This window comes from Stegastes partitus, unplaced genomic scaffold, assembly GCF_000690725.1.
Source record: "Stegastes partitus isolate 25-593 unplaced genomic scaffold, Stegastes_partitus-1.0.2 Scaffold704, whole genome shotgun sequence".
Taxonomy (NCBI): domain Eukaryota; kingdom Metazoa; phylum Chordata; class Actinopteri; family Pomacentridae; genus Stegastes; species Stegastes partitus.
Genome location: NW_007578435.1, coordinates 92,990 through 108,724, shown reverse-complemented (window position 1 = coordinate 108,724; position 15,735 = coordinate 92,990). Strand labels below are relative to the sequence as shown.

The 15,735-nt window shown below is 39.2% G+C and overlaps 1 protein-coding gene across 1 annotated transcript in view; it reads right to left on the bottom strand.

Annotated features, from left to right (window-relative positions):
* Positions 1-6,489, bottom strand: part of LOC103363950 (transmembrane protease serine 9) — a 23,782-nt gene extending 17,293 nt beyond the window's left edge. The window contains exons 1-6 of the mRNA XM_008290929.1: positions 6,410-6,489; positions 3,155-3,175; positions 2,816-2,981; positions 2,318-2,586; positions 1,496-1,641; positions 602-905 (exon numbers count right to left, since the gene is read on the bottom strand). Of these exons, the coding sequence (XP_008289151.1) occupies positions 602-905; positions 1,496-1,641; positions 2,318-2,586; positions 2,816-2,981; positions 3,155-3,175; positions 6,410-6,467 (964 nt within the window). The 5' untranslated portion in view covers positions 6,468-6,489. The remainder of the gene's footprint in view (positions 1-601; positions 906-1,495; positions 1,642-2,317; positions 2,587-2,815; positions 2,982-3,154; positions 3,176-6,409) is intronic.
* Between the last annotated feature and the right edge of the window lie 9,246 nt (positions 6,490-15,735).

The following is a 15,735-nucleotide window of genomic DNA, read 5'->3' as shown; positions in this document are numbered from 1 at the left end:
AGACTGGTGACCTGTCCAGGGTGTCCCCTGCCTTTGCCCTGAGTCGGCTGGGATAGACTCCAGCCCCCCTGCGACCCTAGTGAGGATTAAGCGGTTTATTAACCCCAACATGTTTTTTGACTGTGGAAGGAAGCTGTAGAACCTGGAGAGACCACAGACTCCATGCAGAAAGATTCCGGGCGTACAACATTGGCACCAACATTCAGAGAATGAACTGCGATGACTTTGGTAATCTTCTGAGTTTTCATTCAGCCACACCATCAGGACCAACTGATCTCACCTTGAGAAGCATTTGGCGTCGCTCATGACAGAGTCCACGGCCACCAGAGTCCCACTACATATGTGATTTCCATTCTTCTGGAGACTCGCCATCCATGGCCATGCCCCGTCTGTCGCCACTGAATTCCCCCCCAAAATACGAGAATTCCTCGGGGCTTGTCCACAGACCACCGCTGGAGAGAAAAGTCAACGGTAGACACAGTGAAAATCAGACCACTGAGATTCAGATACCAAATATTTCACAACTTCTACAAAGAGATCAGGATATACATGAAGCTGCTACTCTGTATAAAAAAAAAGTCTGGGTCTGACATTCACTTACGTTTGGATGTGGTGGTTGGAGGGGAGGTGATGGTTGTAAAGTCAGTGTTTGTAGATTTGGTAGTTGTAATTTGTGGCAGGCCATCACAGGTGACATTAAGGTCGCTGTCAGTCCCTGTGGGCGTGAAGGTGATGAAGCCTGGCTGGTTGCTGGTGATCTGTTCATTAATCCAGGTCTGATACCTGGACACTCTGGTGTAAACTCCTGGAAAGTTTGCCAAGGCACAACCATTTCCAAAACTGACGATACCGCTAAGAATCCATCTGCTGCCCTGCTTTATCACCAGTGGACCTCCTGAGTCCCCCTGACAGAACAGAAACAGTTAGTTGCAGAGCAGATGAGCAGAATTAAGTACAGCGTTTTTAAAAGTGCTCATTCCTTTGGAAGTTTTCTCTTTTTATCAGGTGTCAAGATCGAACCATAGTCAATTTAATACAGCTTTTTTGACAATAATTTTCAAATGGAGATCATCTAAGTGAAGCGAATGTATCTTAGTGACTGTTGTATAAAGACACCTGCATCTGGAAAGTCCAGTCTCTGGTGACTCTGTACTCCTGGATATAACTACATACGAAGACAAACAAACACTCCAAGAAATTCTGTTAATAGGTTATTAAAAAGCACAAGTCAGGGGATGACTTCCTAAACACTGAATACAGTTAAGCCAATTAAGCTATTAAATGCTGACATGAATAAGGTGAATATTTGTGTAATTACTTATTGTCTGTTTTACTTTGTAAAAATCTGTTTTTACTTTGACCTGAATTTCTTGTCAAAAAAGCCAAATTAAATTGTTCATGGTTCGTTGTTGAAAAGAAATAAAAGGGGGAACTTCCAATTGAATACTTTTTATTGGCACTGTGAAATCTGATGCAAACAGGTAAAGATGATCACCTGACAAGAGTCCTTCCCTCCTTCACGTAACCCGGCACACAACATGTTCTCAGTGATCCGGCCCACTCCGTAGTTACAGTTACACTGTCTGTTTCCCACAACTGGCACCTCCACCTCCATCAGGTTTTGTGGAGAAGGAAGGCTCACTAAGAAAACACAAATTCATTTTCAATAAACAACATGGTCTTCCGTATTTCCATGGACCAAGACCAACAGTCCCTTTGTTTTTACTTCTTTCAGATTCATCTGTGTTTCTTTGTCGTTGTTTTGCATGTGTTTGTTAATTTTACGTCTCATTGAGCCAGTTTTAATGTCTTTGTGGTCTTTTTGTGCGTCCTTGCAGTTAACCTTTGAGTGTTGTATCTCTGCAATGAATTAGCTTCTATTCATGCTCATTTAGTGTCTCTTTATCAGTGGTTCTGTATCTATGTGGTTTATTTACATCACTTCAGGGTCTTTTTGCACATCTTTGCAGTTTTATGCACATTTGTATTCATTTTATATCTCTTTTCTTTCGGTTTACATCTCACTCTGGTTGTTTTGTGTGTCTTTTCTGACATTTTGTCTGTTTCCATTGGTTTTATGTCTGCTTGTGTTCATTTTGCATCTCTTGTTCTTAATTGGATTCTCTTTGTACTTGTTATGCATCTTTGCAGCCGTTTTACCGATACCTTTTTCCGAACGCTTTGCAGTAATTTTACATCTATTTCTTATCATTTTGCATGTCTTTTTCATTGGTATCAGTCTTTTTGCTTGGGTTTCTCTTTGCTGTTTACGTAACTAAACATACAGCAGATGTAACCTGTTGGCTTTATGACCCACCTCCAGATCCAATGTTGCCCCAGCCGGTGACCCAGGTGTCAATGCCAGCGTGGAAGGTGCTGTCTGATGCTGCCAGGCAGACGGGCGCAATGTAGCGGGTGAAAGTTATGGGTGAGGAGAGCTTCAGGAGGGCGATGTCGTTGTTGAGATTTGAGGAGTCGTAGTTGGGATGGGTGATGATCTGCGTTACTGTCCGAGAAACCTCATTGGGGTTGGATCCCTCTTGACTCTGACGGCCCAGAAACAACTGCACACTGCTCGCTGGAGTGCTGAGGGTCACAAAAGAAACACATATAGCATGTTTGTTTCCTCACTTTAGTAATTTTTGCCTGTCTGTCTACAGTTTGAACAACAGCTAAACAGATCTGTATTCTAATTAAAACATTTGGAAGATATTGAGTCATGAAACGAGTAGAACACGTTTTGGTTGTTGGTTCAGGTTCTGTTAGTGGTCTCCTTGATGTGAATACTTGTTCTTCATTGACTATTTTTGCTCACCTTGAGAAGCAGTGAGCAGCAGTCACCACCCACTGGTTGTTAATGAGGGATCCTCCACAGAAGTGAATCCCTCCAATGGTGTGCAGGCTGACCTGCCAGGGCCAGCTGCCTGGAGGGGCCACCTCTCCTCCAACAATCCTGGTGTTGAGACTTGGCTGACCACAAACTAAAGATATTAGAAACACATAGTGAGCAACTCTCTGCCTTCAGTCTGGGTTTTAAGGTTTGATAGAAACTATTAACAAAATGAAAGTGCTAACATTTGTATTCGACAAAAATAAAGTGTTTCAGATTTCACAAATGACAAGATCATGATCATCAGAAGAAACTCTGACTTACCATCTAGTTGTGACTCAGACTCTGAAAATAAAAAACAAACACAAAAGTCTTGAAATCTGTTTTTTATATTTACTGTGATTAGTTCACTGTCTGTATCAAAAATCGACAGTCGAATGCCTGTGTTTAGTTCACTGACCCTTGGGCTTCATTTTATAGTTATAGTTATAGCATATAAAATTGATCGGTTTCTTCTGTGTTAGTTTCTTTAAGCAACATATTCTTTAAGATGGCATAAATGACACGTTTGTTTACAAGTGATAAACTAAAAAAATATACCATACAAATGCCGCTTTCTGCCAATCACTTTATAGCCTACAAATACATGAAAGTCAGACTTTTGCTGGACATTGGAATTGGGTGCCATTGGGCAGCAAGTATGGGCAACTTGGTGTGATGGCCCCCAGTGAAACAGGCTGGTTGTTGGGACGTGAAACATCACCTCTGTGGCGGGAAAAGAACTGGAGCTAGTGCGGGAGCCGAAGCGGAAACCAGCTAGCTATATTTAGGCTTAACTCCCAGCATAGGAAAGGTTCTTGAACCAAATTACTGGATCAAGGGCTCATCTGTTGACTTTTCCTGAATTTTCAAGGGTGGAAGGGGCCGGGAAAATGAGGTCGCAGATACATCTGGACTCTGCTTTAGAAATAGTTTGAGGAACTCGGACATCTAGAGGGAGCTCGGAGTAGAGTCACTGCTCCTTTGTGTTGAAACGATCCAACTAAGGTGGTTCATGTGTCTGATTAGATGCCTCCTTAGAGACTTCCTTTAGAGGTCTTTGGGGGCACCTAGGAAAAGACCCCACAGTAGACCCTGAACTAGCTGGAGTGATTATATAATCTCATTTGGAGTGGGAACGCTACGGAATCCCCCGGGAAGAACTGGAAAATGTTGCTGGAAAAAGGAATGTTTTGATTTATGTACATCGCACTTTTGTGAACAAGGGTTTTAAAGTACAAAGTATATCAAGGACAACACAAAGGCAGAATACACAAAAGGCAATGCAACAACAATTAAGAAAAATAAGTTTTAAAAAACTACAGATGCAAAAATGTAAATTTTCGTAAACATAAGTAAAAAATAATTGAGCAATAAAACCTAAATAGTCAAATCATTCAGCACATTTACACTGCACAGCACTGCTCTCCAACAGAGAAATAAGACTGGCGTTACACATTTTTACCCTTCAATATTATATAAAAACACAAATTTACCTGACGAATTTAAATATTAAAAATAAGACAATAAAAAAGAATACACTGAAAACCCAATGAATCCAAACCGCAGAGAAAATCCTCTTGAATTAATCCTGATGTGTTATTGAAGAACGCAGCATGTAGACAATAACAAGAAGCTGAGCTTTGTACTGAGTGACAGGTACTAATTATTGATGGTGACTGACAGGACAAATATCAAACATTAATTTCTTCTGCTTCTTAAATGTCATGTGATGATTTATTTTAAAAAGACAAAGCTGCTAATGAAGCTGAAATGAGATGTGAGTCCAAAACAAGAGTTTCCTGAAGTTATTTATAGTAAGTCAGAGGGAAATATTCTCCTTTTTGTTCCACTACACNACAGGGCGATTAGGAAACTGCAGAAGTAAACGGAGGATAGAGCAGGAGCGCCCCCAGTGGCCACAGAAACATTGGGGGTTGCGGTCGTGTTGGTGTTGGTGTTGGTGTTGGTGGTGATGCCGGTGTTGGAGGTTGAGGTGGTGTCGGGGATCGTAGTGGTGTTAGCGGTGCTGTTGGTGGAGGCTGGAGACAGCAGCGTGCCCAAGTTCTGAGTCAGAAAGGGCTGGAAGCTGCTCACTCTGGTGAAGACCTGTATGCCCACTCTGGTGAAGACCTGTATGTTGGCTCTGGGCCGTCTCTTTCCGGTCGAGTTAGTTTGGGTGGAGTTGTCTTCTGTGGGGTTGCTTTCAACAGACAGCACGACCGCCTGGAACCAAATGCCGTCCTGTTTACACATCAGCGGGCCGCCAGAGTCACCCTGAACAAACCCACAGGAGATTTGTCAGTGTTTCTAATCTTATCACTTTCACAGAAAGAACTGCACAGAAATCTGATGTTATGCCTTAAAGATAGAGTTTGATATTTATAAGACATACATTTACACTTTCCTGCAGAGAGTTTGCTTATTGCCAAACTTATCATATTTTTAACTTTCTCACGGTCACTGAATAAATCATGTGTGACTTGTGGTTTTGTCAGGAAAAGTTGCTAAATCTAAACTTAAAATCAGGCGATTTCATCAAAATCACTCTATCCAATCACGTCATTTTTAAAAATCTACAAAATTCAATAAATTTGAGATAGGACAATTAACCATATCTACGCTTAAAATTCCTTGAAATCCCTGTATTCTATGTCAAATATTCAAAACAAATTCTGTAAAAAGAAAAAAAAAAAAACAAACAAGTTTTGCACTCCTCAAAGCAACTATGAAGCCATGAGTGACTGGGCTGTGAACAACAGTCAGGTGACAAAAAATCATGTGACATATTACTACTAATAATAATGATATATATATATCTCTTTATTCTTATTATTATAATGACAGTTATTATTATATGTGTGGCTCTGTCCCATATCTAAGTTGTTTTTTTATTCAAATTTCAGCAGTATCACATCATTCTACACACCTCAGAACGTCATCAAAAATATACCATTTGCACCAAATTGCATTAGAAACCCTCTGGAGCTAATCGGCACAATTGGTTCTTCGTGATTAACTCAGCTGTGACCAACACTTAAAAATTCAGATAGTTTTCAGTTGAGCTGCAGGCAGTGTTTCCACAGAGATGAGAGGAGATGACAAGAAAGACTGAGAGGAAAATAAAGCATACTGCATCAGTGAAGTAATCCAGCATGGCTCAAAAACAGTATACAGAGGAGGAAGTTGATGGAAGACACATTCAGCACAGTGAAATAAGTAGCTCGAGATGATGTGCTGAGTGGTTTGAAAAAGTTTGCCGAGGTTGTAAAAATGTGAATTGTTAAGTATGTATATCATTTAGAGCCACCATATTTTCCAGTATTNACCAACTGCGTCACCTTGCAGCTTTTATTCAACCTCAACTAGATTTTCTTCCTGTTTTTTTCCTTTCTTATATTTCATACTAATATTTTGCACTCACAGTGACAGTATTTGCACTTTTCCCTGCATTTGCATCACTAATGCTGTTCTTTCTGAACTAAAGGATTGGACTTTCTCCTCAGCAGCGCTACCTGATCAGGTGTGTGAGGCTCTTACCTGGCAACAGGAGGATCAGCAGTACAGTCGCCACACGGATCATCTTGTAGAAAGCCATGATTGTAAATCCATCACTTCACGTCTGCTCTAACATAAGTAACCTTCTTTGTCTTCTTCTGCCCTCCCTTCGTCTCAAACACACCTCTCTCTACCTGTGACATGACAACTCTGTCACCTGTTTGACGACACGCCCAGCACCACGCTGCAACTCACCTGTTTGTCTCACATCAAACATGTCAGTGTCAAGTGTTCTTTAACAGACCTGGGTATTTCCTCCACTTCTGCTGCAGTTCTGTGCATTTTTCAACTTTTTGTGACCTCTGTAGTTTGATGAATTACTTATTTAACAATAAAAACAATGCTCGGTTACAGATCAAACCATTTCCTCGGCTCTGAGCCCAGCTGTGTCGGTCGAGGCCTGTTCTCACATTTCAGTTGCCTGAGATTTGTTTCATCAAACAGACATTTTCCCTGTAAACACCTCACATGGTTTCCCTTACATGACTGTCTGTGGGCCAAATGGGTCGAATGATCCAATATCTCTGAAAAAAAATCACAGATTAGAGAAAAATCTCCCTTAAAGGCATCTTTAGACAACTACAGTGTCAGTCAGTTTCACTGAATGTCGCGCTTTGCAGCGTTTGTTTAAGGCTGTCAGATTGTGAGATGGAAGTGGGGTAGCACTACGATGCAAATAGAAAATATATGATAAGGTTTTTTATTTTGCCCTAAACTGTATTCAGCTAGAATCTGCATTTGGGCCGTAGCAGTAGGTCATAAATAGAATTTAAAGCAAGAAACTGTTGATGTTCAGTTTTCCAACAGTCACTGAACTAATCATCTCCGACACACAGTTCTGTCAGGAAAGTTCACCAAATACAAGTTAGAAATTATGACATCAACAAAATCTCTTTATTCTATTTCTTTTTTGAAAATGTGTGATAAATGAATCCACTGCAGTATCCAGACTGCATAAAAAACTAAAGATTCAGAGCTCCAGTGTGCAAAAATTCAAGGACTTCTGAACTGCAGGTTTTGGGAAAATGTTGTACATTTTAATTAAAGTGAATTGATTTTTCAGTTTTTATACAAATATATAATCAAAGTTTAAATTTCTTTTATTATTATTACGATCTCTGTCTTTCTGTCTTACTGCAATTCAGACATCTATGAGTTCTCTTTACTTAGGGTTACATCACCTCTCGTCCCTCAGGGTCGCCACGTCGATAAATATGGTGACTCTTTAGAGCAGGGGTCTCGAACCCCGGTCCTCGAGGGCCGCAATCCTGCAAGTTTTAGATGATTCCTTCTTCCAACACACCTGATTCAAATGATCAGGATCGTTATCCGGCTTCTGCAGAGCTGGATGAATAGCTGATCATTTGAATCAGGTGTGTTGGAAGAAGGAATCATCTAAAACTTGCAGGATTGCGGCCCTCGAGGACCGGAGTTCGAGATCCCTGCTTTAGAGGGCCGTGACTTCTAGGTGGGACACCATTGAGCTGTATAAAGGAGCTGTTCTCATCACTTGAGATGTTCAAGGGTTGTTTATTGAGCTTTTCCAGTTTGTCCAAATAAATAGTGAATCCTGAATCCCAACAGCTTGGTGCTTTGTGCTGTCTAAATCAAACCTTGACCTCACGTGAGCAGCACAACACAAACCCTCTGAAGACTTCAGTACCGAGAGCAGCCAATGCAGAGAAACTGTCATCAGGTTCATCTGGCCAGGCAGCATTTCTGCATGTCGGTAGAGTAGTCTGGTCGAATCTGACAGTCGATGTCTGCTGCAAATCTCCTTTTACACATTTTTTACACGTGGCAGGTGTTTTCAGAAACTGCAGATACTTCACGTGCATTCTGAATTCTTTCCACGCCCACAGCTCTTTATGTCCTTCAAGTAATCAGCTCAGACCTGACAGCAACTGTAGGCTGAACAAACGTCCTGTTCCCCCTGTCCTGGCTGTTTTTTATAAAATTACTATAACAATTTTCTATCAATACAGAGGAGGCATGCTTTAAATGCATTGAAATTATGAGGCATCTTTGCGTAAACTTCGAGTATCATTTGAGTATCTCAGTGTCCTGGTTTATGGTCACCCAAAGCAACCGACGTTCAACAATCATCACAACATTTAACTGATTTTATGGTGGTAAACTAAACCAAAAAGTCATGTTAAAATTTTAATACTGAATTAAAAAGTCATGAGTATTATCAGAGGAGATTATAGAACCAACCTTATAGAAAGTTATATAATGTTTATTTCTGCATCATTATTATTTATATACTACTCCAACCATTCTTCTGTTTGCCAACTATTCCCCGGTGGTGGAACAAGTTACCAAACTCTGTTCAATCCACTGATTTCCTCTCAGTCTTTAAGAAAAGACTAAAGACCAGCTCTTCACTGAACACCTTTGCACCTGACAGACTGAAAACAAAAAAACTAAACAAAATTCCTATTACCTCCCTCACAGCCTGCTATTGACATCAACACCCTGACACACTTGAACTTGTTCTATGGCACATAACTAGTTTGTTTTTCTCCCGACTAGATCTTTGCTTGTGTTGTATCCGCTCTCAGATGTCCGTCGCTTTGGATAAAAGCGTCTGCTAAATGAAAATGAAATTTAAATTGAAACATTTGGCTATTGGCTTGCTATATTTTTTAGCCTATCTTAGCTAACTATTTCAAACATTCATCTTTTAGTCTACTCATAGATAACTATTTTAAACATATAGTGATAAGCCTGTTATATATTTTAGCCTATTTTAGCTAACTATTTCAAACATTAATCTATAAGCCAACTCTTAGCTGACCGTGAAAACCATTTATCTTTTAGCCTTTTTTTCAGCTGTTTATCAGTGATTATGTTCATATGAATGTATTTTTGTTATTGCTGATAATCATGACTGAAAAACTCATTTCTAATATGGCATCTAATCAAGATGGAGGTAGTTTTAACCACTTCATATCCTACTGATTAGTTTATTTCTGCTGAAATGTATGACATTAGAAAACCTGAGTGGCAAAATAGATAAAATTGTGGAGGAAAAAAATGCAGTGAAGGAAAAAGTAGAATATTTCTTTTTGAAACGTTCTGCGGTTGAAGTATCAAATGGCAGAGAACGACAATAAACTTACTTTCCACCACATGAGTTGCTGAATAGTTATCTGATAGTGCAGTGCCTTTGTTTTCTACGTGAATCAGAGGCATCCATCATAGTGGCTGTGATTATGTTTCTGCCGCGTGTTTTTTTCTTTTTTTTTTCCTGTTAACTGGAAGGAAGGAATTTAGTTATGTAAGTACTGCTTGGGATAATTACTCTTGTTCACTTTAGCAGGAACAAGAAGTCAGTTCATTGTGTGAATTTAGTTAGACATTTAATCTGAAGTGACAGACGCAGAAGTGAGCATTTAGTAATTGTGTTAAGATGTAATACAGTGAATTTGACAAGTTTGGAGTTGTTTACTTAATTAAATGTACATATATATGTATGACAAGATACATAATGAAATAAAAATAATAGATCTATTATTTGAATTGAATACATACATACAGATACCAAGTAAATATCTTTTACAGAACAGTTTCTGCTCAACTATCTGATCTGGTCTATGGATATTTTAAAAGATATTTGTTAATTTTTAGATTGTTAAAAAAAAAACAAAGAAAAAAAACCTGTCCATTGACCCACTTGCAGCAGGTTTTTTTTTTCACACAAGGAAATTTGAGGCTGTTTGAACAACAGCATCTCAGGAAATATAAAAGGTAAAAGCTTAAAATCGCTAATCCCTGATTATGGTGAGTTGAAATATGAAAAAAAGCAAAGTTGTCATGAAAAGTCTCATCTTTGAGCCCATTAACCAACTCGTGATATTTTCTGAACCATATGTAGCCGCATGACACAATAACAAAACTAAACATATAGAATAGTTTTAATATGAAAGACTAAAAGTAAAGCAAAAAAAGAAAGAAAGAAAGAAAGAAAGAAAGAAAGAAAAAGTTTCTTTCGTTGAATTTTAATAAATAATGGTTCCCAATTTGTACCACAAAGAATAAATTATTATAAGGTAGTAGATGACAGTGGAAGACATTTTTTTAAAATATATATCTTGGTAAGTATTTAATATATCAATCTAAAATTTCACAGATACTTTTGAAATAGTAGATGATATGAAAAGTTTTAAATAAATCCGAGAGGGTCAAGCAGAAAACCCTTTATGATTTGAGATGGAATCACCCAAAACGAAACAATTTCTTCCGTATGACTCATCATGAAAATATGAAGGAAACAAACACCACAGGTTTGTTCTTGGATGTGACGTTGAAAACAGACCATTGATTTTCCAGCTGAAGGGGGACAATGAGAAGTGTCTGACAGTAAACCTGCCGCCTACTCAGGAATTAGGTGGTTGAACTGCATCGGGCTTCCTGTTAACCAGTGAACTCCAGTCATTGTCAGCTTCGTCAGATAATTGTCTCAGAACGAGTGGAGCCAGTAAAAAGTCCATGAAAGCCAATCGTCACTGTTTCCCATCAACTGAGTCAGTAAGCAGAACATCTTTGAAACCAGATTAGACCCACTGACAAGAGCAAATACGTCACACATGAATCACACGGAAATGTAGGCGCTGAATTAAAGTAGACTTATTGTTGACTTTTTTTTTTTACTCTGACTAATAGACAAAAGATTAAAGTCACGTTTCTTGGCCATCACAAGTACCAAAACCACAATGTACTCCATCATCAGTAAAATACTACAATAAAAATTTAATAAAAAGGATTATAAAGTATATGTACTTTAAAGTTGATAAAGTGTCATTTTTGAAAAATGCATTCTATAAAATATGCAGCATTGTTAGTGAATCTTTTTATAATTATTGGTTCATTCTATCTGCAAATAGTTTATAAAGAGTAGGATAATAGACAAGTGGTTTAAATGGGTAATGAAGGATAGGCTGATCAAGAAATGACTGACATTGGTCGCTAACAGATAAATGGCGAGCTGGGAGGAGGCTAATAGCTAATCGTCTGCTAGCCTACTTTTAGCTAACTAAGTCAACCGCCATATCAAGCTATTTCAAATGGTTTTCTGATTATTGTATTATATTATTGTACTGTTATTAGGTACTAGCCTACTTTTAGCTATCCATGTCAACATTTTTTTTTTTTTTTATCAATTAGCATACACTTAGCTTTGACCTATTTTTCTGTTAACATATTTTCAGCTAACAATTTCCGCTGGCTGTTTATTTACTAGCAAGCTCTTCGATATATGTATGAAATGATTAGCTAAGAGTATGCTAATAAATAAACAGCTGACAGAGGAAATTGTCAGCTGAAAGTAGGTTAACAGAAACATGGGTAAAATGACGAGTGAAGGGTAGGTTAATGGATAAAGGGTTCAAATCATGAGCTAAGAGTAGGCTGATGAGTAAACATTTTAAATGATTAGCTAAAGGTAGGCTCACAGATAATGTTGGAATATATTATTTTGTAAAGGCACTGTTAGCTTAGCATTGACATTGACACCATTTAATATGCATTGATGCATGAGCTGTGCTGATCTGACGAAAGGGAAAGAAGGATTTAAGCATCGGTCCAGGCCCTGCAGGACTGAACTCATGAAGGTTATGCCAGGTCAGGTAGAAGTAATATAGCTGCTCACACACACACACACACACACACACACCAGAACATAATGTGCTTCTGCTTTGAAACGACGTCAAAACTAACCACACTGGTACATAGCGTACCTCTGCATGGCTGAGGCTGTTTTGCACTGATCATCACAACATCCAGCCCAGGACGTATCAGCAGGAGCTGCAGCACATAGCAGCTAACAAAGCAAAAGTTCTGACTAGGGGGACCATATTTTGATGACCGAAAACCAGGACACTTGACCCAGCAATAAGATACTCAAATGATACTCAAAGTTTACTCAAAGATGCCTTATCATTTCAATACATTTAACGTATGCATCCTCCACGACAGGACCAGGAAATTTTCATCACTTTATAAAAAAACAACCAGGACAGCCAGGGCAGGACATGTCTGGGATAACAGGATGTTTGGTCACCCTGGTACTGAGATCCATCCATCCATCATCTATACACCGCTTAATCCTCATTAGGGTCGCGAGGGGCTGGAGTCTATCCCAGCTGACTCAGGCCGAAGGCAGGAGACACCCTGAACAGGTCACCAGTCTATCACAGGGCTACACTTAGAGACAGACAACCAAGCGCACTCACATTCACACCTATGGACAATTTAGAATCACCAATTAAACTCAACATGTTTTTGGACTGTGTGGGAGGAAGCTGGAGAACCCGGAGAGAACCCACGCTGCACAGGGAGAACATGCCAACTCCACGCAGAAAGATTCCGGTGCCCCCTGATGCGAACCGGCAACCTTCTTGCTGCGAGGCAACAGTGCTACCAACTGCGCCACCTTGCAGCCCTTGACCAAACCAACTGAGTGCAAATATAATCTGGTTAAATACACGTTCACCTCCTTCCCTTCTCAAGTCTATAAACTTATTTTCTGAAGTCCAGGTTTATTTAAGACATTTAGACCCTGCAGTTTCTAGCTTTCTTGGGAAACAATGCTAACCAACTGCGCCACCTTGCAGCCCTACTGAGAGCCAGAGAGCGGGAAATATTAGTGGGAGGGTTCTCTTTGCAGGGCGCAGCTGCTGCGGAATCAATGAATCATGTGCCACTCGTGTGCCAAGAGATATGGACATATATCTGTACACCAATGAAGGGAGAACAAAGTCTAAACCACGGTTTCTCCCCAACCGTGTCGCTGTTAACATTGTACTATACTGAATAAAATGTTTGTGTTCACATGAAGCTCCATCCATTGCTGGGGAAGTTGGTCACAGATTAACAGCTTGCTGACTGTCATTTTCTGAACCAGTGTTGGATCCTTGATCAAGTTAAACTATTACACTGAAGCAGTGGTGTGCCGTCAGGGCCAGCAAGGCCTTCTCTGCTGGCCTAAACTCATCAGAATCACTGACTTACGTTGTAATATTTTCCCATTAATCTTTGTACATTATTCCCCATAGTCAATTCTCCTCATTTCATAGTGTGTCTCCGGGCTGTGGTGCTTCCAGCAGTGTGTTTATATTAGAGCTTGTATCCAATCATATTTCATCACCTTGTCTAAGAAATCTGCCCTGAGGCCTTCAGAATCAAATGTGCAGGCGCCTGTAGCTTAAAACTCATTGCAATGAAACTGTTGCTTTAACCAATCATGTTCTGAGTCGATGGTCCCAGGTTGGCTACGATACCGTCAGTACTTTCACGTCCTCTGATTGGATGTAGCTCGATATAAGTGGGCTGACAGCTAAACAGTCGACGTGGTTAGCTAAAAGTAGGCCAACAGACAAATGTTTGAAATAGCGAAAAGAAGGCTAATATATAAATGATTAAAATAGAAAAATGCATGAATAACTGGTTGAAACTGTCACAGTATTAGCTAACATAGGGAATTATGTCAGCTTTTTCAATATTATTTTCTTATACTTTAGTAAATAAATACAGAAAAATAAATCAGAAAAAGTAGCATATAATTGAATAAAAAAAAATTAACTAAGTGGCTGTTAAAAAGTGGAAATGTTCAGCTTCTTTACTTTCAAATGGAGCCAAATGCTTTCACTTTCATGTAATTGATCGGTTGAAATAATGGTTTTAAAATCAGTTGAACGGATGGATGCTGTGATTCTGGATGTTTATCTAGGAGACAAAAAAAAATGACGTGAACCACTGACTTGAATTCGTCTTTTGTCCTCGTGGTGTCGATTTTGCCCTGATAAATGTTGTTCTCAGCAGACTCTTGGCTTCTTGTTGCAGGAAACGCTCAGGTGTAAGTGAGAACACTAAACGTGATTGGAGCTTCTTCCAGGGTGATGTATTGTGATGCTGGCATTGAGAACATTAATGTGTCACCTGTGCTGTATTATTACCACAAATTAACCGAAACCTTCACACAGGTGACCTCAGTTTTCTACCTGCTGTACGAACGTATTCCATATGTGATCACTACGGAGAGATAAAACACAACAATTAGTTCATATAAACAAAAATCTCCAGTTTCTTTTTTTTTTTATTTGATCTAAATAGGATTTTTCTTGGAAGCAGAACCAATTATACTGCATTGCTTCATGTCACAATTAAGGGGAATTTTATGGGCGTTACCGTTGGCCCTGAATAATTTCTTTTTCCAGGAACGCTCATTGAGGTCTGTCATGCAAACTGGATCTGCCAGTAAGAGTCTAAAGCTCAGCAAGGGGGTGTGACAGTTACTTATAGATAGAATTACAGGTATATCTGCAGGTATGCAGAAGTGCAAAGTCATTTTGGCACAGCTCTGGGAAATGACTGCAGAGCTGGTTAGACCAGATAGTTGATAATAAGTGATGACAGGTCCAGATGGCAGCGATCAAACATAAGTACAAGTACTGTGTCTCACTGATTATTATTTTTATGAGTAGTAGTATTTTGAAGCACCAGTAATTTACACAGAGGCTGTAAATGATGAGCTGAGTCATGAAGTCACAGAACAGCTTTTGCATTCTGTGGGAAGTTTGCTGTTTACATGTTTTGTGATTTTATTGGAGCTGCTGTTCACACACCTACTGTCAGCACATCTGTCATGCTAATTGTAATGTGACTGGCTGGGTAAAATAATTATGGCTCCAGTGGTATGTTCCCCTGATGGAAAGTGACTAAACGTTCTCATGAATCAGCCGCTAAAATTGTATCTTTAATGATGACCAAAAAACACAAACAGACTGATTAATATTTGATCAGAACACTAATATAAAACTGTGGTTTGATTGATTTATGCACCAGACATGAGAAAACTGGCCTATTTTCTGTTTTCTCTGGTGTTGGTTTAAAACAGAAAACCAAAGATTGTGCCTGTTTTCTCATTGGTTTGTTGTTGGTTTAAAATGGGGGAAAAAGAAAGGAACATTGGCCCTTTTCCAGTTTATTTTATCGTTGGTTAAGACACAAAAAAAGGTCCCATTTTCTGTTTTTACATTGTTGGTTGAAATTAAATATGGGCTGGTTTTGCTCGTGTTGGTTCTAAATAGAAAAACAGAAAAGTGGCCAAGTTGAAAACCCAAAATTTTTTGTTTTTCTTTGTTGGTTTAAAAAGGAATAACTGATAATCCGCCTAGTTTGCGTTTTTTGTTGTTGTTTGTTTGGAACAGAAAAACAACAGATAACTAACTATAGGTATTTAACGCTTGTGTCAGGACGCCATAAAGTTGATGAATGACGGCTGACTGAAAAAAAGGTTTAACAAG